Source organism: Apteryx mantelli, chromosome 31 (genome assembly GCF_036417845.1).
Source record: "Apteryx mantelli isolate bAptMan1 chromosome 31, bAptMan1.hap1, whole genome shotgun sequence".
Taxonomy (NCBI): Eukaryota; Metazoa; Chordata; class Aves; order Apterygiformes; family Apterygidae; genus Apteryx; species Apteryx mantelli.
The window spans coordinates 1,637,759-1,659,283 of record NC_090008.1 but is presented as its reverse complement, the minus strand read 5'-3'; the positions used below and the strand labels follow the sequence as shown (position 1 = coordinate 1,659,283).

Here is a 21,525-nt window from a genome sequence, read left to right as displayed (position 1 = left end):
CCCCATCCGGAGCCCTCGGTCCTGCCATGCGGTGGCTTTGACGGGGCTTCTTGGCACCGAGTCGCCGCGGGCACCGGCGGCTTTGGATGGGATCGGCGGCTCGCCCGAGGACGCGGCTGGGGACGGTGAGTGGCGCAGGCGGCGGCGGCGGCGGCGCATCCCCGCGGTGCGAAGCGGAGGGGTGCAGCGGGGTTCGCAGCAAGGGCTGGTCCTCCCGGCTCCGCTGGGCGCGTCCCTTCACCGCGGCATCCCCATCGGGGACTGTCACTCTGCTTCGTGCAACGCTTGGCACCGTCGGATGGGAAGGCCACGGCGGGATAAAGCCAAGCATCTTTCTGTCCCCTCTAAGGAGGGGTTTGCGTCCCCCCCTTCGCCACACCAAGGTCCGCTGACCCCTTTGCTCGCTCCCAGGCACGTTCCTGCCTCCGGCTCTAAGGATGCACCAGCTTCTCCTGCTGGGCTCCCTCTGGCTCCTGGGGGCGCCTCCAGCCTCCGGCATCTACCAGCGGCCGACGGGAAGCCCAGGTAGGGAGGAAGGGGCCCGGCTGCCCGGCGTCGGGGCTGGAGGAGGGAGGTGACGCTGGGGGAGCATCCCAGCGGCTGGAAACCACCCGGGATGCCAGGGCTGGGACTGAGGGCTGCAGGAGGTTCCACCAAGGTGCCCCGAGGAGGGTTGCGGAGCGGAGCCAGCGCCCGAGGTTGTCCCCACCCGCGTGTCCCCGCAGCCGCCCCGCACCTGCAGTACCTGCTGGAGCCCCTGCACGCCGTGGTGCACACGCAGCGCGGCGCCACGGTCACCCTGCCCTGCGTGCTGCGCGCCCTGCCCCGCAACTACCGGGTGAAATGGAGCAAGGTGGAGCCGGCCAACTACCTGGAGAGCGTCATCATCATCACCAACGGGCTGTCGCACAAGAACTACGGGCCGCTGAGCCCCCGCGTGAGCCTGCGGCACAGCCACCGCTACGACGCCTCGCTCACCATCGCCGACGTGGCCTTGGAGGATGAGGGCCGCTACCGCTGCCAGCTGGTCAACGGGCTGGAGGACGAGAGCGTCTCGCTCACCCTGCACCTCGAGGGTGAGCCTCGGCTCCCTCCCGTGATCCCCGGACCAGGGGGAGAGGCGAGGTGGAGCTTGGCACGTCCCGAAGGGTCCCAGGACCGAAACGGGAGCCTGGAGCCACCTCGCCTGGACACCAGCCTCCTCCTCGGCACCCCAAACCCAGGGGGTGATTAGCCAAAACCTCCTTGGGGAAGAGGGTCTCCATCACCCTCCATCCCTGTCCCCTCCAGGCGTCGTCTTCCCCTACCAGACCAGCAAAGGGCGCTACAAGTTCAACTACCACGAAGCCAAGCGAGCGTGTGAGCAGCAGGACTCCCGGCTGGCCACCTACCAGCAGCTCTACAAAGGTATGGCCCTGCTTCCTGCAGCAACGCTAGCAAACCTCTTTCCACCCCAAAACCTGGCCCCGCTGGATAAGGGAGCGGGGAGGAGCATGGTAGGGAAGGTGTCGGGAAGACGGTTGAGCTCTGGCCCTGCTTCCTTGGTTGCGCTCTAAGTTGAGTCCAGGCATCCGGGCTCCTGCTCTTTCGGGAACGGCAGCTCCCTCCCGCGAGTGGCAGAGCCCCAGAGCCCGGCGCTGCCCGAAGCCCCCGTCCCCTCCCTGAGCCCGTGTGGTTTTGCCGCGCAGCCTGGACCGAGGGCCTGGACTGGTGCAACGCGGGCTGGGTCCTCGACGGCACCGTCCACTACCCCATCATCAACGCGCGCGAGCCCTGCGGCGGCCACCTCCTGCTCCCGGGGGTCCGCACCTACGGCGCCAGGGACAAGCTGAAGGACCGATTCGACGCCTTCTGCTTCACCTCCGCCGTCAACGGTAGGGCCCGAGCTGTCCTCCCGCGGCGGAGATCCCTTACATGGGGCTGGGGACATCCCCAGGGGCTGGTGCACGGTGGCACCTCACCCACGATGTCTCCGTCCACCCCCCAGGCCAGGTCTACTTCATCCGCGGCCACCTGAACTTCAAGGAAGCCGGGCAGGCGTGCCGCAACCACGGGGCTGCCCTGGCCAAAGTGGGGCAGCTCTACTCCGCCTGGAAGTTTTCCCGGCTGGACCGCTGCGACGGGGGCTGGCTGGCGGACGGCAGCGTGCGCTACCCCATCGCCACCCCCCGCGAGCGCTGCGGGGGGCTGCCGGACCCCGGCGTCCGGAGCTTCGGCTTCCCCAACAAGGAACTGAGGACGTACGGCACGTACTGCTTCGCGGGGAGATAGGAGCGCCGGGACGCGAGGCGGGCTGATGGCTCAAGATTTGGGGTGGGAGGGCATTTTTTGGGGCTGGTTTGGGGTAGTTTGTGCATCCTCCTGCAGAGCGACGGAGCTGCTCCCTGTGCACCCACCTGCTTCGGCCGCTCTCGGCAGGCGTTCGGGGCTCGCGGGAGAAGCCGGACCCTTTGCCAGGCCGGGAAGAGGGTCCGATCCAGCCCGCCAGCGGGCAGTGCAGGGTCCCCGCTCCCTCCCGCCCCGTCCTCGCTCCCCATGGCCACGAAGGCTCCGGCTGGTGCAAATACGCTGGAGAGCCGGGCATTAACGAGCGTGACTAATGGAGTTTCGCCTTCTCAATTAATAAAGCGATGGCAAAGCCGCCTTCTTGCCTGGCCTCTGCCCGCCGGGACCGTTTGGCCTCTCGCCGAGGGGAGTTTGCCAAGGACTTTCCGTCCCAGGTAGGGGAGGAGCTGGCACGGTGCCCCACGGCATCCTTGCGCTCGGGGACCTGCCGCCCTCGCCAGCGGCTTATCAGCGTCCCTGGCGTGGCGGCGCGGGGATTTCTGCATTTCGCTGCTCAGCGCAGTGTGGGACGGCTATAAAAAGCACCGGAGATTGGCACGGAGGTGCGGGAGGCCGGGGAGGAAAAAAACAACACGGGGAGACGCCGGCATCCCCCGGCACCAGTGATGCATCCCCAAATCCTACGTGTTTGCCGGGAGCCACATCCCAGCCCAAGCCCTGCCCGGTCCCTGAGACCTCCTGGGTGCTGGGATATTTGAGGCCGCAGCTCCCCGTTATTTAGTTATTTAGCCCTGCTTCTTCCCCCCCTCCGTGCTGGGGCTGCCCCAAATGACCAGGCCACCGCTCCGCGCCATCGGTTTATTTGTTTTAATATCAACAGCAGCCTGGAGGGTGGTTTGGGGAGGGGGGGGGGACGGACGGAGCCGCTTTGGGCAGCGTGTGCCGGGACGGCAGCTTTTCCCTCCTCTCCCGGGAAGCGCAAAGGCTCCTCTGTTCCCACGGCTTTGCCGTCCCCGTCCCCACCGTGTGAGGACGGAGCAGGGTGAGGATCCGAGGATCCGAAGGCGACGCCGGTGTCGTCACCCTGCCCCGCGGTCCCCAGCTCGGTTTTGACGCTGTTGCAACTCCAGGAACCAAATGCCCTGCGTGCAAAGTGAGGCTTTCCAGTTCGGGTCGCTGCTGACTCTCTCGAAGGGGATCTTTAGTTATTAGAAATTCTTTATACAGGTATAAAACAGCCGAGAAGGCAAAATCGGAAAAGTGGGGGTTTCTTTCCCTGCTGGTTTCGGCGCTGGCATCCCGGTGCCGTACCCCTCCGCGCCAGGGCCCGGGGAGGTGGTGGCTCCTGCCTGGGGCACTTGCTCAGTCGTCGGGGGTTTGAGCCGGACCTTGAAGGGGGGGGGAACGGGACACAAGAAGCAAAACCACGTGTCAAGGGAAACCCGTGAAGCCAGACTATTTTCCAGGCTGGAAAAGGGGGAGTTGAGGTCAGCCACCCTCTGCTTTGCCCCATATGCTGCGTGTGCTGGTGTCTCTCGCTGGGGCGCTGATGGAGGAGCCCAAAATTTGTCCCGGGCTCAGCAGGAGCTGGGGTGTCCCGGGATCCCACAGCCCTGGGGCGGTGCAAAAACAGGGGAAAACGGTGTAAACAGGCCCGGCATGGCATGCGCACGCTCACCGGGGAGGCAAACCAGCCGGGGCTGCTCCCACGTGCCGTCCTCCCGGCACCGGGCGATGGGCGAGTGGCGCTGGGCGAAGCCGTCGCGGCACTGGTACCGCACGATGGAGTCGATCTCGTAGCGCTGCTTTGGTTTGCCGAACACGCGGGCGTTGCTCACGGCCGGCGGGGAGCCGCACAGCACTGCGGGAAGGCGCCGGGGGGGGGGGGGGGGTCACGGCACGTGGCCATCCCTAACCCAACCCGGCCACCGCCAAAACCCAACATCTCGCCCCCCCCCCCCCCCCACACCCCGTTTCCACCACAAATCCCAACCGAAGGGAGTTTCCCGGGGCGCCGGCGAGGCAGCCCCCGCTCGCCGCGGCTCACCCAGGCCCATTTTGCAGGTGTAGGAGAGGTGGTAGTTGCAGGGCACGTCGCTCCACTGGCCCCCGTCGTGCCACACGATCACCACGCAGTTCTCCCCGGAGAGGAAATAGCTGTCGGGCTGCCCGGGGTGCCAGTTCTCGTAGAGCTTTGGAAAGGGCCCCAAGGAGGGGGGGGGGGGGGTTATCGCCGCGCCGAAACGGCCCCGGCACGTGCACGGCTGCAGCTTTTCGGCCCCAAAGCGCCCCGCGAGCGGGCGCCGGCCTCCAGCCCTATCTCTGTGGCCCCCCCCCCGGCAGGGCCAGCCCTGACTCGGAGGCCCCAAATCCTCCGGGTTGGATGCACTAAAAAGCGCCGCCGGGGCGCTCCGTCTCCCGGCCAAGAGTTTGCCTCTAAGCCAGGCTTTGGAGCGGCTTTGGCTCGCGCTCCAAAGCCTGGCCCCGGCGCGGTGGCGATAGAGAGGTGCAGGGCGGGTGACTCATCCCGCGGGAAGCGAATATTTTCCAAGTGATGGAGAAGGAGGAGGAGGTGGCTGCCCCGCGGAGTGTGTGTGTGTGTGTGTGGGGCGGGCGGTTTCCTCTCCCGGGGGTGATGCTGAGGGCTGGGGTTTCGGCGGCCCCGGCTTACCAAGGGGCTCCCGTCGGACCACTGGAAATCGCCCTCGATGGTGCGGTCGTTGAGGCCGATCCACTGGTATTCCCGGTACTGATCTGGGGGGCGGAGGGCTCTGCGGTTAGAGGGGGGGGTCCCGAAGAGCCTGGGTGGGGGGGACTCGGGCAAGGAGCCGAGGAGTTTGGGCTTTTGCAAAGGAGGGAGACGGGAGCGCAGCGAAGGGGCAGCGGGGCCGCGCTGCGGGACCGGCGGCAGCGCCGGGCTCGGCGGAGCCGGGGCTCGCCAGGAGAGGGCAGCAGAGCCTGCCTGTCCCTGCCTGTCCCCGCTGTCCCTGCCTGTCCCTGCCTGTCCCTGCTGTCCCTGCAGGTCCCTGCATCTTTCTGGAGGTCCCTGCCTGTCCCTGCATCTTCCTAGAGGTCTCTGACTGTCCCTGCCTGTCCCTGCTGTCTCTGCAGGTCCCTGCATCTTCCTAGAGGTCCCTGCCTGTCCCTGCACATTCTTGCATCTTCCTGGAGGTCCCTGCCTGGCCCTGCATCTTCCTAGAGGTCTCTGCCTGTCCCTGCCTGTCCCTGCCATCTCTGCAGGTCCCTGCATCTTCCTAGAGGTCCCTGCCTGTCCCTGCTCTCCCTGCCTGGTCCTGCCTCTCCCTGGATGTCTGTTCCTGTCCCTCCTGCCCTTGCTTGTTCTTGCAGGTCCCTGCCTTTCCCTTCTGTCCCTGCAGGTCCATTCCTGTCCCTGCCTGGTCCTGCCTGTCCCTGCAGGTCCCTGACTCTCCTTGCAGGTCCCTGCTTGTCCCCCTATCCAACCTGTCCCTCCTGTCCCTGCAGGTCCCTGCAGGTGCCTGCCTGGCCCTGCAGGTTCCTTCTTGTCCCTCCTGTCCCTGCTTGTCCTTGGAAGTCTCTGCCTGGTCCTGCCTGGTCCTGCAAGTTCCTCCTGTCCCTGCCTGGTCCTGCCAGTCTCTGCAGGTGCCTGCCTGGTCCTTGCAGGTCCCTGCCTGTCCTTGCTTGTCCTCTCCCTGCAGGTCCCTGCCTGGTCTCTCCCTCGCCCTTCCTGCTTCTCACCAGTGTCCCTCCAGGCCCCTTCGCTTTCTGCCCTGTCACCACAGCTGCCTCCTCTGTCCTGCTCGGCCTCTTTCTCCTTTCCTCCCTGCTCTCTCCTTCCACGCATGCTTCCCCATGGTTTATAGCTTCGCCTTCAATTTTGGTTGAACGTGTCTAACCTCTATCAGTCTGTCCACCCATCCATGCAGCTATCCATCTTTCTGCTCATCCACTCAGCTCTGTAGTAACCTACCCATGCGTCTACCCATCCGTCTGCCTGGCTCTCCATCCCTGTCCGTCTAGCCAGCCCTCTGCCAGTCTTGCTTTCCATGCCTCTAAATAGCCAAGCTATCAATCAATCATATTTCCATCAATCAGCTCATCATATCGGGCAGTTCCTTTACTATTTATTTTCTCTGCCTTTCCCCAGATTGTATCTGCCTCCTTCCCACCCCGTGTGCACACGCAAAGCGCCGCGCGGCACGTACCGTTAATGAAGTCCTGCTCTTCGGGGGTCAGGATGGTGGCCAGGTGGCCCCCGTAATGCCTGCACTGGGTCTCCGCGTCCTCCCAGCTCCTCCGCGTGGAGAAATGCTTGTAGCAGGCTCCCTGGAAGCTGTCCCAGCCGGGGCTGCACTTCTGCAGGGCTGAGTCGTGGCGGGGGACGGGGGGGGAGAGAGGAAAGGGTCAGCATCGAGGGGCCCAAAAAGCAAAGCAGCACCTGAATCCGCCGCATTTACGTCTCGCGGGTGGGTAACCGGGCTACCCCCAAGGCTGCAACGGGAGCCGAGACTCACGTCTTTCGCAGGCGCTCCCGCCGTAGCCCGGCAGACACACGCAGCCGACGCGGGCGCCGTCCTCGGTGCAGGTCCCTCCGTTCAGGCAGGGGTTGGGGATGCAATCACCTGCAAGGCACACGCACCCTTCCTGACCGCGGCCGCGGGAACCCGGCGCCTTCCCGGCACCCCGAGGGCAGCAGGGGACAGGAGGGGGCTCTGGCCTTGTCGCTGCAGATTTGCAAACGCGCCTGACTAGAGAGGGTGGCTACTAGGTGCCTACTTTGGCCACTAAGTGCTCGAAAGCCGAACGAGGAGGGAGGGAAAGGACTCATGCACACGGCAACATGCATATCCCGGCCCCCCCCACCTCAGCTCTCGCTGCTCTTAGTCCATGGGAAGCGCCCGGCTCAGCTGGCCGGGCTCGGAGCTGGCTGGCTCGGAGGCTTTGGCCCCCCGCTAGCCCCCGCTTCCGGGCGAGAAGGGACACGAGCCGGCTGCTTTTGCTCGGTGCATCAGCAGGCTCATTGCTGTGCCAGGTCCTTGGCTTGGTCCAGGGACGGCGCTTGCTTTCGCATGGAAGAGGCTGCGTGTGCCCTGTCGGAGCTGGGGGGGGGGGCTGCAATGGGGCTGCCCCCCCCCTCCCTTGCACATCTGGAGTTTGGGTGGCAAAGGGTGGGAAAAAACCCCTCCAGCATGCCGTGGCCACAAGTCTCGTGGCAAGATGAGCTTTGCAGCCGGCCCCCAGCCCTGCTGCCGGCCCCTCCAGCCCGCACCCCCGGCGCCGGCACCCTTCTCCGGCTGGGATCAGCCCGGTCGGGTCACGGAGGCGCCCAGAGCACAGCGCGTGCTGCCACCTCCCCCCCCCCCCGGCTGCAAAGTGCATGATTAAGGGCTGCCGCCGATGCCAACTCGAGCGGAGAGCAAAGTCCTTGACACCGGCTAATCGAATGGCCCCCGTTTAACGGCCTTTGCAGCGCGGGCGGCTCGGCCGAGGACGTTGCTGCCGCTTCGCTTCGCCCATCCCGTCCCCCCCCCCCCCGCCGCCACCGCCGCGGTGCAATTATCCGGCTGCAAGGTGCCGAGGAGCGCCAATGAGCCGGAGCGCGGAGAAGCGGGAGGACGAGCTATTTTGGGGCACTCGCTGCTCGTCCCGGGCTCTTCTGGCTCTTTCTGGAGGCGCCTCCGAAGGCTGGAGCCGGGCGCCGCGGTGCAAAGGGCAGCGCGGATGGGCGCTGGGGACCAGCGTCACCCCGGGCGCTTGCTCGCAGGGGGGCTAGCGAGGTGCAGCAGCCCTAATCACGGTGGGGCTGGTTTTAATTAAGCAGCTAACGGAGCCGCCAGGAGCACGGACCATGCCGTGCAGCTGCATCGGAGCCGGGACCGGCTTGGCCCCGGGGCTGTTTCGGGAAGGGACGGAAACGCAGCGCTTGCTGGCCCCGTGCTGGCGGCCAGAGCTCACGGAGCTGCCTCGATACCAGGGGGGCCGAACCGCAGCCGGTCCCCGATCCCGACGGCCGCTCTGGCCACGGAGCGCCACGGCTCAGCGGGATGCTGGCAAGGTGCCTGCCCTCCCCGGCTCTGCAACCTCCCTCCCCTCCACGGAGCTGGACGGACGGTGCAAAACAGCCGATTCCCCCCCCCAAAAAAAACCCGCGCTACCCTCCGGCTCGCGCGGGAAAGCATCCCGAGCCCGGCCGCGACCGGGGGCTCGGAGGGGGGATTAGTTCGTCAGTGGGGGCCGCGCAGGCGGGCCGGCGAGCGAGGAGGCAGGCGCGAGGACGGAGGGAAGAGCTAGCCGAGGTGCTTGTTCTAGAAAGCTTTTAATTCCCTTTATTAGTATCACTGTTAGTCCGAGTAGGGTTTGGGGCCTTCTTTTGATTTTTTTTTTTTCCTTTTTTTTCACGGAAACAGTCATTAAAACACTTCACAGAAGTAGAAGAGGTTTAAAGTGCATGCATAGCTCAGACCAATTTGTTTGACAAATATGTGCTTCTCCGGACCTTTAACCTTCCCTTATCCAGCCGAAGAGAGGAGGAGGAGGAGGAGGAGGAGGAAGAGAGAGAAAGACAGACCGACGGAGCAAAGCCCGGCACGAAGGAAAGGCGGCGGCTTTTCCCTAGCGCCAAAGAGCCGCCAAAACGGCTGCCGCCAGAGCCAAGGCGGCCCGGGCGCCGGGGCGGCCCGCCGGGCTCCCGCTGGCCCCGCGGCCGGCTCGCTCCGTGGGGCGGCCGGGCCGCGGTGGTGCCGCCGGGCTGGGGGTCGCCGGCGGCCCGGAGGCATTTCCGGAGGCGCCGGGATGGGGAGAGGTGAGGCCATCGCTGCGGGTCCCACCTGGTTCTCCGGGAATGGCTGCAAGGAAACCCTCCACGGTAGCCACAGAGGGAGCGGGCGGCTCTTCCTCCTCCTCCTCCTCCTCCTCCTCCTCCTCTTCCTCCTCCGAAGATTCCTCGGTCCCGCCGGCGGCTTTCCCGTCCTTCCCGCGTCCCGGTGCCGCGGTGGCCACTGGCACCTCCGGGGTGCTGCCGTGGCCCGTGGCCGTGGGGAGCCACGGGGCCCCCGATTGCTCCTCGCCGTCCTCCTGCAGCGGCACCGTGGCTGCGGCGGGCAGCGGTGAAGCTGCGGGACCCTCGGCTCCTCCGGCGCCGGAGAGCTCGGCATCCTCCGGGGAGCCGCCCGGAGCGGGGCCGAGGGTGCTCGCCCAGCCGGGCACCCAGCCATCCGCTGGGGTGACGGGCTCCCCCGGCGCCGGCTCCCGGGAATCTGTCGAGGCTGCAAAAGTGGCACCGGTCGGCGACGTCACCTGGGCGTCCCTGGAGCTTGCCGGCTGCTCCGTCGGGAGCGGGGAGCCGGCCGCCGTGGCTGGGAGAGGCCGGAGCAGCCCGTCAAGCTGCGCAGCGTCACCTGCAGCGGCTCGCTCAGGCACAGGCGGTTCGGTGGGCACCTCCACGGCCGTTCCCGCCCGGAAAAGCACGGAGAGGGTCTGTCCGGGGCCGGCCGGCTCCGTGGGCTGGATGTCGTCTCCGCCTTGGCGACTCCTGCTCTCCTCCGCCGGCTCCCCGCGCTCGCTGCCCGCCGAGGAGCCCCGCGCTCGCTCCGGCTCCTGCTCTTCCTCCTCCTCCTCCTCCTCTGCAACAGGCAAGTCAAAAAAGCCATGAGACATTTGCACCCGATGCCAGCAAGTGAGAAAGACCCCGCGGAGCAGATGGGACCGGCAGCGGCAAAGCTTCGGAGCAGTTCAGGTCCTGCCCCTCTCCGGGGTGGGCAGAGCTGAACGGGAAATGCCCCCTCCCAAAAAAAAAAAGATATCTCCCCCCCCCCGGGCATTTCCCAGCAGGACGGATGCAGCCCCGAGCCTCGGCGTGACGTTCGCCCCCTCAAACTGGCATCCCGGGGAGGGGACCGACGTCCGGGCTCTGCCTCCTTTCTCTCCGGCTGCCGGCACCCCTCCTTCGGCAACTCGCGTTTCCCAGCTCCGGCCGGCACCCCGTCCCCGTGTCGGGCCAAGGAGGGCAGGACCGAGCTCCCCAAACCTCGGGAGCACGGGGAAGAGGACTCGGGCACGTCTACACCTAGCGATTAGCACCGAGGAGGGATGTAACGATCCCCCAAAAGGCCCCGGCGCGTAGCTCCCTGCAAAACCAGCTCCGTTTTCCGGTGAGACGCCGGGAGGCATCTACACGAGCCTCCTCTCCGCTTACGGGTGCCTCATCCTGGCCGGTGCCTCCAACCGACGGATGCAAAGCGGAGCAGCTCGGCCCCAAACTGGAGGGTATTTTCCCGCGCTTTTCCTCGGACACCTCCAAACGCTCCTTGCAAACTCGGCGCCTCAATCCCCCCCCCTCCTCGGGCTTCCTCCGGCCCCCGGCCCCGCACCGCGGCGGAGCCTCCACCTACCCGTCCGGGACGGCTCGCGACCGGCCTCCGGGCAATTTCCACCCGTCCCTTTGGGCCCTTCCTCGTCCGCGGGGACGGAGCTGCCTGGTTTCGCGCGGCACCTAAGCGGGGCGCCCGCCTCGGGGCCGCCCGGGGCCGTGGGCAAAGGGGCGGCAGCTAGCGGGGGGCGCCGGGCCCCCGGCCCCGCCGCGTCTTCGGGGCCAAAGCTCGGCTTTTCCAGCTCAGCGTCAACCTTAAGGAAAGGGACGGCGTAAATGGCCCCGCGCGACTCAATCTCCACTTGCGCCTCGGGCAGCTGCAGCTCCTCCAGCTTTTCTGCCACTGTAACAATCCCGTGGAGGCTCTCGGGATCACTGGCTCGGTTTTTTCCTGGAGCCTCAGGGAAAGAGTTTGTCCCTTCTGTGGGCAGAAAGAAAGTGGGATATTACTGCCTTGTCCCGGCCCCTGGCGAGAGGCCGGGGGGGGGGGTGGGGGGGGCCATCGCGGAGCGGGATGCCCCGGCGCGGCGGGAGCCGGAGCCCTACAGCCTTCCCTAGGGATAACGCTGGGTTTGGGGGGGGGGGTCCCGGTTGTCCTCGCTCCCGTTTTTCTCCCTTGAAAAGGGTCTCCACGGGGCAAGGTCCCTTTTCCCAGGGGCGCTGAGGGGGGGAGTGTGGGGCTCAGGGACCGTCCGGACCTGGCGGCGCGGTGGGAAGCCGCGCTCCGGAGCGATGCTGGTTTACACCATCCGTGCACGCCGGCCCCGGAGCGAGCCCGGGCCAGCGGCGCTCCAGCCCCAATTCCCTCCGCAGGAGCCCGGCCAAGGCCCGCGGCCGAGGGCAGCGGGCCAGGCGGTGTCGGGTTTTACGCTCGCAGCACTTTTCCGCTCTGCCCTGCCCTCGCCGGGTGCAGCTCTCTCCTCCCGCTCCCGCCGCCGAGCCCTGCGCCTCGATGCACGCCGGCACCCCCCGCCCCGGGATGCCGCTTCCGAGCCCTGTCCTGGCCCCAGGGTCCCGGCTCTGGGCCGGCATCCAGCCGCGTGCCCGGGACTCGGCGCCCGGCTCTTTCCTTACAGCACGCAGGTCCGCCCTGCCTAGCTCCAGGCATTGGAGACAACGGGATGCAAGTGCCCCCCCGCTCCGCTGAGGGATGGGGAAACAGAGGCACGGAGCTGTGCGATCCCTCCGGGATCACGCCGGGAAGGGGGCAGTGAGCGGAGGTTGCACCGACAACAACCTCCTGGCCCGGCAAACCCTCAGAGCCCCAGGATTTGGCACATCCGCAGGGCGCGAGGCGTCCTCGCCCCCCCGGCAGCCCGTTGCTGCTGCCGCGGTGGCTTTTCCTCGGCAGCTAGGAGCTCTGCACCGCTCGCCGCTCGCTGCCTTGGTCCTTTTCGCTATCGATAGGTTTCCGTTGCTCAAAATAACTCCCACGAGCCCTGCCTAGCAGCCGGCAGAGCCCGCTGGAAATGCCCCTGGCCGGCAGCCAGCGCCGCCGGAGGAGAGCCGGGAGCTGTGCCGCATGGAGCCGTGCCGGAGCCGAGCCCCGGCGGGTCCCGCGGAGGCGAGGGGCCGGCTGCTCCTGCGCCGGGGGTCTGCAGGGCGCAACGCGGAGAGCAGCCACCGCCGGCGGGAGCCGAGCCGGCTGCCGGCACCGCAGGGGACAGCCCTGCTCTGTCGCGATATGCCGGTGCGCAGCGTCGAGGCCGGGCAGGTTATCCCTCCGCCGTCGCGATATAGCGGCGTGCAACGCTGAGGTCGTGCAGGGCCTCCCTATCTTGACGTGCGGCATCGAGAGCATGCAAAAACAGCCACGAGAGAGCGGCGGGCGGCGCTGGGAGCGTGCGGGGCATCGCTAGACGATCGCGACGGGCTGGCGCGCGGGACCGAGGCCGTGCAGGGCATCGCTACGCTTTGCACGCAGTGCAACAGCTCGCAGGCGGGGAGGGGGAGCGGATGCAGCCCGGGCGCCCCAGCAATTGCACCCTAAACCTCGCGCCGGCCCCTGCCCGGGAGCAGCCGGGGGCTCCGGGTGCCCCTTCCCGGCGGCGTGGGCTCCTTTACCTCGAAAGCAGTAGGCGTCGTATCTGCTGCGGGCGTCGGGGAATCCCGTCTGGTTCCGGAAGAGGAAGATGGTTTTGACTCCCGGCAGGCTCCCGCCGCAGCGTTCCCGCGGCGTGACGATGGGGTAGCGGACGCTGCCGTCGGCCAGCCAGCCGGGGCTGCAGGAGTCCAAGCCGCCGCTCCAGGCCGCGTAGAGCTGGCCCGTGCTGGCCAGCTCGGCCCCCAGCGCCCGGCAGCGCGCCGCGGCTTCCTCCAGGGTGAATTTATCCGGCGCCGTCTCCAAAAAGATCTCCCCTGCCAACGGGGAGAGGAGGGAGGCGTCAGAGCCGGGGCGGCCGCGATTCGGGGCGGCCGGCGGCTCCGCGGCGGCGCAATTACCCGCGAGGTCCTGGGCGTAGCAGTACACGTCGTACATGTCCTGGGGGTCCACCACCCCGTAGTTCCTGACGCCGGGGAAGCCGTTCATGTCTCCGTAACAGGCCTCGCGCGGCGCGTGGATGGGGTACCTGGGGCGCGGGAGCACAGCGGCGGGCTGGCGGCGGAGCCCCGGCGGAGGCGAAGCCCGGGCGGACGAGGAGCCGCCCCCCCCCCCCCGGGGGGGGGTTTTGCAAGCGCCGAGGGTCCGCAGCCCACCTGACGGTCTGGTCGGCGATCCAGCCGGCGTCGCACTGCTCGTAGCCGCCGCGGTAGGCGGCGTAGAGCTGCTCGGGGGTGGCGATGCGGGCGCCGATCCTGGCGCAGGCCTGCCGGGCTTCGGCGAAGGTGTAGGCGTAGCGCGTGGAGCCCTCGCGGTAGTGAAACACCACCCCTGCGGGAGAGAGCGGCGAGCGCTGCGCCGGGGGCTCGGCAGCATCCTCGGAGCCTGCAGCCCCTTGCACCCGCCAAGGGTCTGGTCGCCCCTTTGCACCCATGAAGGGTCCATCCATCCTTTGCATCTGTCAGGGTTCAGTGACCCCTTGCACCCAACAGGGTCCAGCCACCCCTTTGCACCCATGAAGGGTCCGGCTGCCCCTTGCATCCAGGAAGGGTCCAGGCACCCCTCTGCACCCGCAAAGGGTCCAGCCACTCTTTTGCACCTGTGAAGGGTCTGGTTGCCCCTTGCACCCATGAAGGGTCCGGCCACCCCTTGCATCTGCCAGGGTCCAGCCACCCCTTGCACACACCAGCGTCCGGCCACCCCTTGCACCCAGTGGGGTCCAGCCACCCCTTTGCACCCACGAAGAGTCCAGCCACCCTGTTGCAAGAGGGATTTGCTCCGCTCCAAGCGCACCGCTGCGTTGGGTGCACCGAACCCCGCGGCGCGGCTACCTTTGACTTTGAGGTCCAGGATGTCGTGGCTGTCCTCGATGCCGTGCTGCACGTCGCAGCGGTAAATGCCCGAGTCGTTGGGCCGCAGCTCGGTGAGCAGCAGGGAGGCGTTGGTGTACTGCCGGTGGAAGATGGGCAGCGAGGCGCGCAGGCGGTAGTCCTCGCTCACCTTCACCCGGTCCCCCCGGGCCACCAAGATCTCCAGCTCCCGGCCCTCGGCCAGGAAGGTCCACTTGACGCGGGGGGCCCCCAGGACGGCGCGGCGCCCGGCCGCGCTGGCGGTGGGCACCGGCCGCAGGTAGGTGATGAGGCAGGGGATGGTCACGTCGCCCGCCAGCACGGCGTCGAGGGCCGGGCGCCGCGGGATGGAGACCTGCAGAGCCTTGAGGTCGTCTGGGCGGGAGGGCGAAAGGGGCCGTGAGCGGCCAGACCCCCCCACCGAGGACGTCCCTGAGTCCCGGGGGGGGGGGGCCGTCAAGCGGCGAGGCCGCACCGTTACCTGCGCCGTCCTCAGGGACGAAGGTGTCCAGCGCCGCCGCGGGGGCGAACGCGCAGAGCAGCAGCAGCGGGAGGGCCGAGGCCATCCTGTGCCCTGCAAGAAGCCAATTTGGGTGCAAACTTAACCAAAACGGGGCATCTGGGCACGACCAGAGCCACGAAGATGCGTCTAACCCGGGGACCTGCCCCGCGGGGGAAGGACCGATGCAGCTCTGCAGCTTTCCCGGGAAGCCGGGTCCTTTGGGGACAGCAGAGGCGAGCCTGGCCTCGGCGGCACGGAAAGTCTGAGCACAAGCCCTCGGCCCCGCGGCGGGCGGCGAGACGGTGCCAGAGCCGGGCCGCGTTTTGGGAGGTGCCGCACTTAAAAACCTCAGCAGGGTTTTTTTTTAATAGTGGGGTTTTAGCGAGGCAGAACGCTGGAGCTCCCGAGCCTTGGCTGTGGGGGGAGAGGTGAGCAGGCGCGGGTGCAAGCAGGCGCTTGCACGTGTGTGCATGCATGCAGTTGTGCATGTGTGCCTGCATATGCATGCATGCATTGGTGCATGCATGCATTGGTGCACGCGTGCATTGGTGCATGTGTGCATTGGTGCACGCGTGTGCACAGCCGGGGCAGGAGCACACGGGGTGGGGGGGGCGTTAGGGCTGCGCGCCGCCGGCGCACAAAGCGCGGGGCGGAGCGGGAGGCGAGGAGCGGGACGGCTCCTCTTTGCCATTCAGCTCACGCTGGAGGTTCCCTGCTCGCGGGCTGGGAAAACCGGGGCCGAGCAAAGCAGCCATTATGTCCCCGGCCGCTTGGCACAAAGGGCTCTGCCCCGCCGGCTGCGGCGTCTGCGGACGGAGGCTGCAGCCGGGGCGCGGAGCGGTGCCGCCGCACGGTCTCATTGCTTCTCACCCCTCCGCCGGCGGTTCGTTAGGGGTTAGCGGTTTCCTCTGCGCCCTGTAACGAGGACGAGGCGCTGGGCGGTTTCCCGGCGGGAGCGCAGCGATGCTGAGCCTCGGGGAGGCTTTGCGATTGATGAGCTCTGGGTGCTGCATCGATCGCGGCAGCCTCAGGAGCGGCGCCGGCATCGCCCGCTCCGGCCCGGCTCCCTGGCGGCTCCGGCGGGAAGCTGGCCTCGCCGCGGGCATCCCCCCGCGAGCGCCGCTCCCCGAGCCTCCCCCCGGGCCAATGCGCCAGGGCTGCTGGGCGGACGGTCCCTCAGGCTCTGCACCGCCAACGCATGGCCCCTAGCACCAAGTGTCATGGACATACAGCCCCCAGCACCAAGCACCACCAATGTACAGCCCCCAGCACCAAGCACCATGGACATACAGCCCCCAGCACCAAGCACCACCAACGTACAGCCCCTAGCACCAAGCACCACCAACATACAGCCTCCAGCACCAGGCACCACCAACATACAGCCCCTAGCACCAAGCACTGCCAATGTACAGCTCCTAGCACCAAGCACCACCGACGTACAGCCCCTAGCGCCATGGACGTACAGCTCCTAGCACCAAGCACTGTGGATGCACAGTCCCTAGCACCAAGCACAGCGCACATACAGCCCCTAGCACCAAGCACTGCCAACGTACAGCTCCGAGCACCAAGCACCACTGATGTACAGCCCCTAGCGCCATGGACGTACAGCCCCCAGCACCAAGTACCACCAACATACAGCCCCCAGCACCAAGCACCATGGACGTACAGCCCGCAGCACCACGGATGTGCAGCCCCCAGCACCACACCGGGGGCCGTTCTTGCTCTGCCCGGATCATTGGAATTCAGGCTCACGGCTCCGGAGCGAGACAAAGCGCTGCTGCGCGGCGCCGTGGCCGGGGGCCAGCTCGGGGGCTGGATGCCGGCCCCGGCCCGGCTCGTCCCGCGCCCGGCGGAGCCACGAAGGCTTTTGTCGACGGCGCCTTTTCTTCCCGTTCCCGTTCCCAAGGCGCCGCGGAGCCCCGGGAGGAACCGGGAGCGGCGGGGGCGAGCTGGGGGACACCCGGGCTCTCCCTGCCCTCCATCCGCCCCGGCCCCGGGCTCCCCTCCAAGCTCCAGATCCCGGAGTCCTGCGACGGGGCAGGAGCCTCGCCGATGGCGGGTTTGAGGTTTTGGGGTGGGTTTTTTTTTGCTATTTGCCATAAATGGAAATTTTTCAGCCCATAGGTTGGGAGGGGAAAATTGGGGCCAAAAGCAGTGAAGGAGCAGGGAAAGGGACAAGGGCTCTCGGAGCACCGCGGCTCGCCCACCTCTCCCCCCCCCCGTAGATTCTCCGGTGGCTCGTAACAGGGCTGAGCGGGGGCTGGACACGGTCTCCCCTCCCCAGCTGCCGAAACCCGGCGGCGCTTCACGGTCTCCGAGCCCTCGTGCGGAGGCGGCCGAGGGGTTGGGGCGGCGCCGGGGCACCGACCGAGACGGGCGCGCGGCAGGAGCGCCGAAACCTCATTTCCGTGGGAAACCAGGCGGAAAATGGAACCGAGCGGCTATTTTTTTTTGGGGGGGGGGGGGAAGGGGACAGGGACCATCTTTCGCGCTACCTGGCTGCGGGGACACGAGGTCGGAGCCCGGCTTGGGGAGGGGACCGGGCCCCCCCTCGTCCCCCCTCCACGTGCCGGATGCTCGTGGCGGCTCCCAAGGTGCCCTGGCAGCCCGCAGCGAGCCGGGGGGGGCGGCGGGGGGGGGGGGGCAGGGGACCGGGCGAGCGGGCGAGCGGCTTTCCAGGGACGCTGAGCTGCAGAGTGAGTCAGCAGCTGCGCTGGCAGCGCCTGGCCCCGCTCCAGGCGGGAAGCGAGCCGGCTTCCCAGGGTGGGGGGGGGGGGGGGGGGGAAACGTGCCCCATTGGAGCGCCGGCTGCATCCCCGGCTGCATCCATGCATGTCCCCCCCCCTCCATGTGCATGCACGGATCTTGCACCGAGCTGCATGGTCCCGGCGTGCCGCTGCCAGCACCTGCGGGGGCCAAGCGGGCGTCTCCTGCCGGTGCTCCCGGGAAGGTCGCTGCCCCATTCCCGCGGCGTTTTTCCCCCACCAGCTCCCGCTTCCCCTGCGCCCTTGCAACGCCCCCCCCCCGGCCCTGCTCCCACCGCCCCCCTTCTCACCCGGCCAAGTTCTATCAAACTGCCCGTGCAAAACACAGCTGCGTTTCAAGGAAAACAGCACCTGCCTTTGGGTGGGAAAACCCGCGGCCGCGGGGGATACGGGATACGGGATATGGGGATGGGCTGCGGGCAAGCCGGGGGGCTGCGGCGGGGGGGGGGGTGGGATGCAGCGGGGAAGCGGCACGGCAGCCCCTGGAAGCCTCTTGGCAGGCAGGGAGAGCTGGCACGGCTTAAAAGCCCGGAAGCAGGTGGGGAGAAGGGGAGGGAAGGGGGGATCCCTCCGGCTGCCGGGGCTCGGCAGCACCGGAGAAAGGGGGTCCTTGTTGCAGCCCCCGGGCAGGAGGGGTGGGCGCCCGCCCCCCCCCCCCCCCCGGCACCCACCCACGGAGACGAGCCGCTGGCCCACGGCCACCGCCGGATTGCCGGCAGCGCCGGCGCGGGGCTGGGGATGTGCCCCCCCCCCCCACCCCTCCATGGGGTTGAGGGGCCCAGGCGTCCTGGTCCCGGCATCCTTGAGCACGCGGCCGGGACGCGGCGCATCCTTGCAGAGCGAAGCACCGCGCCGGCACGCAAGGAAAACCAAGGTGAAACGGTTCCCAGCGGAGCGGCGGGTCGGGAACGCTGGCTGGGAACGCCGGCTCACGTCCCCCAGCGCCAGCCCTCCGCGGGGGAGAAATGTTTAACTGATGGGGAAACTGAGGCACGAGGCGGGGCGGGAGACGCGGTGTCCAAGCTCGCGGTCCCCTTGGCATGGCAGCCGGGTGCGACACGTCCCTCCCGGCATGGGAAGCCTCTGGATTGGCACCTCCCTGGCGCTAAATCGCAGCACCCCCCCCCCCCCCCAGGAAGCAGCCAGGCCTGCTCCCAGTTTCCCCAGTCTAAACCCGTTTCCCCAGGCCAAACCCACTCCCTGCACTGCATCCCCAGGGAGCGGCCTTAAATCACGGAGCCAAGGCCCGGAGGAAGGACCCAGGCGTCCTGCTCCCCCGGGCTGGGACAAACCTGGCACAGACCCCACACTGCACAGCCTCTCTGGAAACCCGCCGGAGCAGCCAGGAAAAGGCCAGCTGCAAATATCCCAGGGGCAGAGCGGGTCTTTCCCACCCCTCCGGCAGCCGTCAGGAGAAGCAACAGGTCCCGGGTTTCGCCTGGGCTTTCCGTGGCCAGATCCGGAGCCAGGCAGGACGGAGGCGGCCGTGTGATGGATGAGGAGGCAGGCCACAACCCCCCCCCCCCCCAAAATGCACATGTCTGTTCCCCCATCCCAGGACACCGGCAGGGCTGGGATGGAGCCGAAAGACCTGGAGGCTGGGCGAGGAAGAGGAAGCCAGCCCCAAACCCCGGGAGAGCCCCCTGCCCGCTCCGTGCCTCAGTTTCCCTTTCCGGTGCCACCGCTATGCAGAGCGCAAGCTCCGTAGGACCAGGGGCTGCGCGGAATGGGGACAGGGAGAGGGGATGCCCCGGGTCCACGAGCCCAGCGCCGATCCCGCTGCTCCGTTATCCTATTATTTGCTATATTTCCTACACGCCGGGGCAGCCGGGCAGGGCTAAAGTCTCTTTTCCGTCTAACTTAGCCAGACCCCCCCCCCCCCCCCCCGCGGGAAGCGGCCGTGCGCCTCCAGCGCCGCAGAGCCCGGCTTGCCCGAGCTGAGCCGTTAAAAAAATCCCAACTTGCAGAAGCGTCCCGGTGCCAAGGACAAACCTCCCCGGCGCCGGTGTCCCCGCGAAGCGCCGGCTCCGGCATCCTCCGCCGCGGGGGGAAAGCGCGTGTCCTTCCCCCTCGCCCTGCCCCAGCTTTTAGACTTTCCGGCAGCGCGAGAGAAAGAGGTTAAAGGAGACATTGGAATTAATAGCAATGACCCAGCTCCCCCCACCCCTCCCTGCTGGCAGCATCCCTTCCTTGGGCATCCCAGGAATGCTGAGCCGGGGAGGGGGGGAAAAAAACCCAGGAGCTGGGAGTTGACCCGCTCCCGAGCCCCGAAGAGGCGCCGCGCGCATCCCACCTTGCTCCGTGCGCGGCGGCGGCAGCAGCGTTCCCGAGGCGGCGGTGGCAGCGGGATCCGAGGCGAGCGGCGCAGCCGGGAGAGGCAACTTTGCTCGCCCGGGAGCCGGGGGGGCTGCGGCCGAGCGGCGCCGCAGAGCCGAGCCGCAGCTTCGCCGGGAGAGCGCAGGCACGGGATGCGCTCGGCAGCAGGTTGGCAGGACGGCTGGGAACGAGCTCCGCCAGGCATAAGTGCAGGCGCCGAGAAAAAGAGGAGATCTCTGTGTGTGTCCGCGTCCTCGCCTCCTTTTTTTTTTTTTTTCCCTCCTCCTTTTATATTTTCTTCCTTCCCCTAATTAAAAAAAAAAAAAAAAAAATTACTACCGTGCTGGCAAGCGCTTCGTCCCTCCCCTTCCCTCCCTCCTGGCAGCTGGCAAAACCCAGCACCAGATCCCGAGCGGGGAGAGGTGGATGCTCCGGCCGGGCACGTTATTTAAGCCGATGCGGCTCGCGCAGCAGCCGCCGCTTGCAGTGCGGGAAGGCGAACGCTCCCGGGGCCGGAGCATCCTTGCAGCCAGCGGCATCCCACGGGGGCTGCGTTTCGGACCATGCCGGGAGCTGGAGTCGTCTCCGGCATTCGGCAGCTTCGGCTGGCCGCGGAGGGGGGGGCTACGGGCAGGGGCTAGCGGCAGCCAGCGGCGCTTTGCCATGCCTGGAGATGCCGTGCGGGACTGCAGGGCCCCCGGGGGGGTTTCGCAGCAGCCGAAGGGGCCGCGGGAGCAGCGGAGCGAGACGTGGCTGCCCCCGTGCCTTCGCCGTGCTCAGCACCGCGCCGTGCCTCAGTTTCCCCACCTGCAAGCAGCCACCGTGGGGGAGAAGAGGGGCATATCCACGCGGTCGGAATAATCAATATATCCTTAGATGCAGCCTGCTCTTAGAGGAGTGCTTTAAATGCACACCAAAATCCCCAAATCCCACCTTTCGGAGGCAGCGTGTGCCGGGGCCGGGGGTGCCGAGGCCGCGGTGCCCTGGCCCCAGCGGGACGCCCGCCCGCAGGGCCCTCGCCGCGCCAGCTGGCGCCCGCTCCCCACCCCGGCGCTGGCTGCGTTTCGGGCTGGTTAAGCCAAATTCCAGCGCCGGTTCGGTTATCCAGAGGCAACGCAGCCTTGCGGCGCTGGACGAGCCCAGCCAGACGCCCGAGAGGAGGAGAGGTGGGAAATGCTCGCCGTCCGCGGGGCCCAGGCGTCCTGGGCACGCTCCGCACCCGAGCGGGTTTCCCGCGTATAGCATCGGGGAGGGGGGTTAAAGCCGGATCCGGCTCCAACTTTCTCGCGCGCGCAGCGTCCTTTACCGCGGGGAGGCCGGCGCCGAGCCCGTCCGATAATTGCTTGGGTGAGTTTGCAGAAAGCTGCCGCTCCTGAGCAAAATTAATCACTCGTCGCCCCGGGAAATAATTACGGGCAGCGGAGAAGGGCTCGTTAGCTGCCGCCCGCCGCAGCGCTCCAGCCCGGAGGCTGCCGCAGCTCAGGCTGGAAATCTCCGCTCGGCCGCTGGCTGCGGCACTGGCCGGGGCCGAGGGAGAGGAGCCGGCGGCGAAGGGTGGCAGCGGGCGCACAACCCTTATCAGACATCAGAGAATCCCCTGCTCCCCTCCCTGGGTGCAGACCCGCAGGAGAGCAGAGTTGGCTCAGCTATCGGGCCCTCCCGTCCCCCTCCTTCACCCCACTGGCCTCTTCCAGTGGTTTGGAAGAAAGATCCCAGCAGGAGCTGGGAAAAGCCAGGCCTGGAGGGGAGGGGGTGCGCGGACATCCCCATCCCAGGGGCTCCTGACCCCCAGCATCCCACCAGGACACATGGACATCCCCAGGGTCTCCTGACCCCCAGCATCCCAGACATCCCCATCTTGGGGAGCTCCCGACCCCCAATATCCCAGATATCCTATCCTGGGGGACTCCTGACCCCCA

General features: G+C 67.7%; 2 protein-coding genes across 5 annotated transcripts; one reads left to right on the top strand and one right to left on the bottom strand.

Annotated features, from left to right (window-relative positions):
• The first annotated feature begins 437 nt into the window (after positions 1-437).
• On the top strand, positions 438-2,271 carry HAPLN2 (hyaluronan and proteoglycan link protein 2). The gene is made up of 5 exons (XM_013951109.2): positions 438-525; positions 726-1,076; positions 1,291-1,407; positions 1,689-1,874; positions 1,988-2,271. The coding sequence occupies exons 1-5, from the start codon at positions 438-440 to the stop codon at positions 2,269-2,271; spliced, it is 1,026 nt and encodes a 341-aa protein (XP_013806563.2).
• Positions 2,272-3,163: 892 nt separating this feature from the next.
• On the bottom strand, positions 3,164-19,641 carry BCAN (brevican). Of its 4 annotated transcripts, none has more exons than XM_067313367.1 (14): positions 19,584-19,641; positions 14,505-14,597; positions 14,006-14,398; positions 13,331-13,505; positions 13,076-13,203; positions 12,698-12,991; positions 10,656-11,054; positions 9,093-9,887; positions 6,780-6,887; positions 6,471-6,629; positions 4,958-5,040; positions 4,334-4,478; positions 3,965-4,147; positions 3,164-3,674 (listed from the first exon to the last, which is right to left on the bottom strand). In XM_067313367.1, the coding sequence occupies exons 2-14, from the start codon at positions 14,587-14,589 to the stop codon at positions 3,649-3,651; spliced, it is 2,973 nt and encodes a 990-aa protein (XP_067169468.1). In that variant the 5' UTR covers positions 14,590-14,597; positions 19,584-19,641; the 3' UTR covers positions 3,164-3,648. The 4 variants fall into 4 exon arrangements, with proteins under 4 accessions (XP_067169468.1, XP_067169469.1, XP_067169467.1 ...); XM_067313368.1 differs by lacking the exon at positions 19,584-19,641 and adding an exon at positions 16,192-16,248; XM_067313366.1 differs by lacking the exon at positions 19,584-19,641 and adding an exon at positions 15,396-15,615.
• Positions 19,642-21,525: the final 1,884 nt, after the last annotated feature.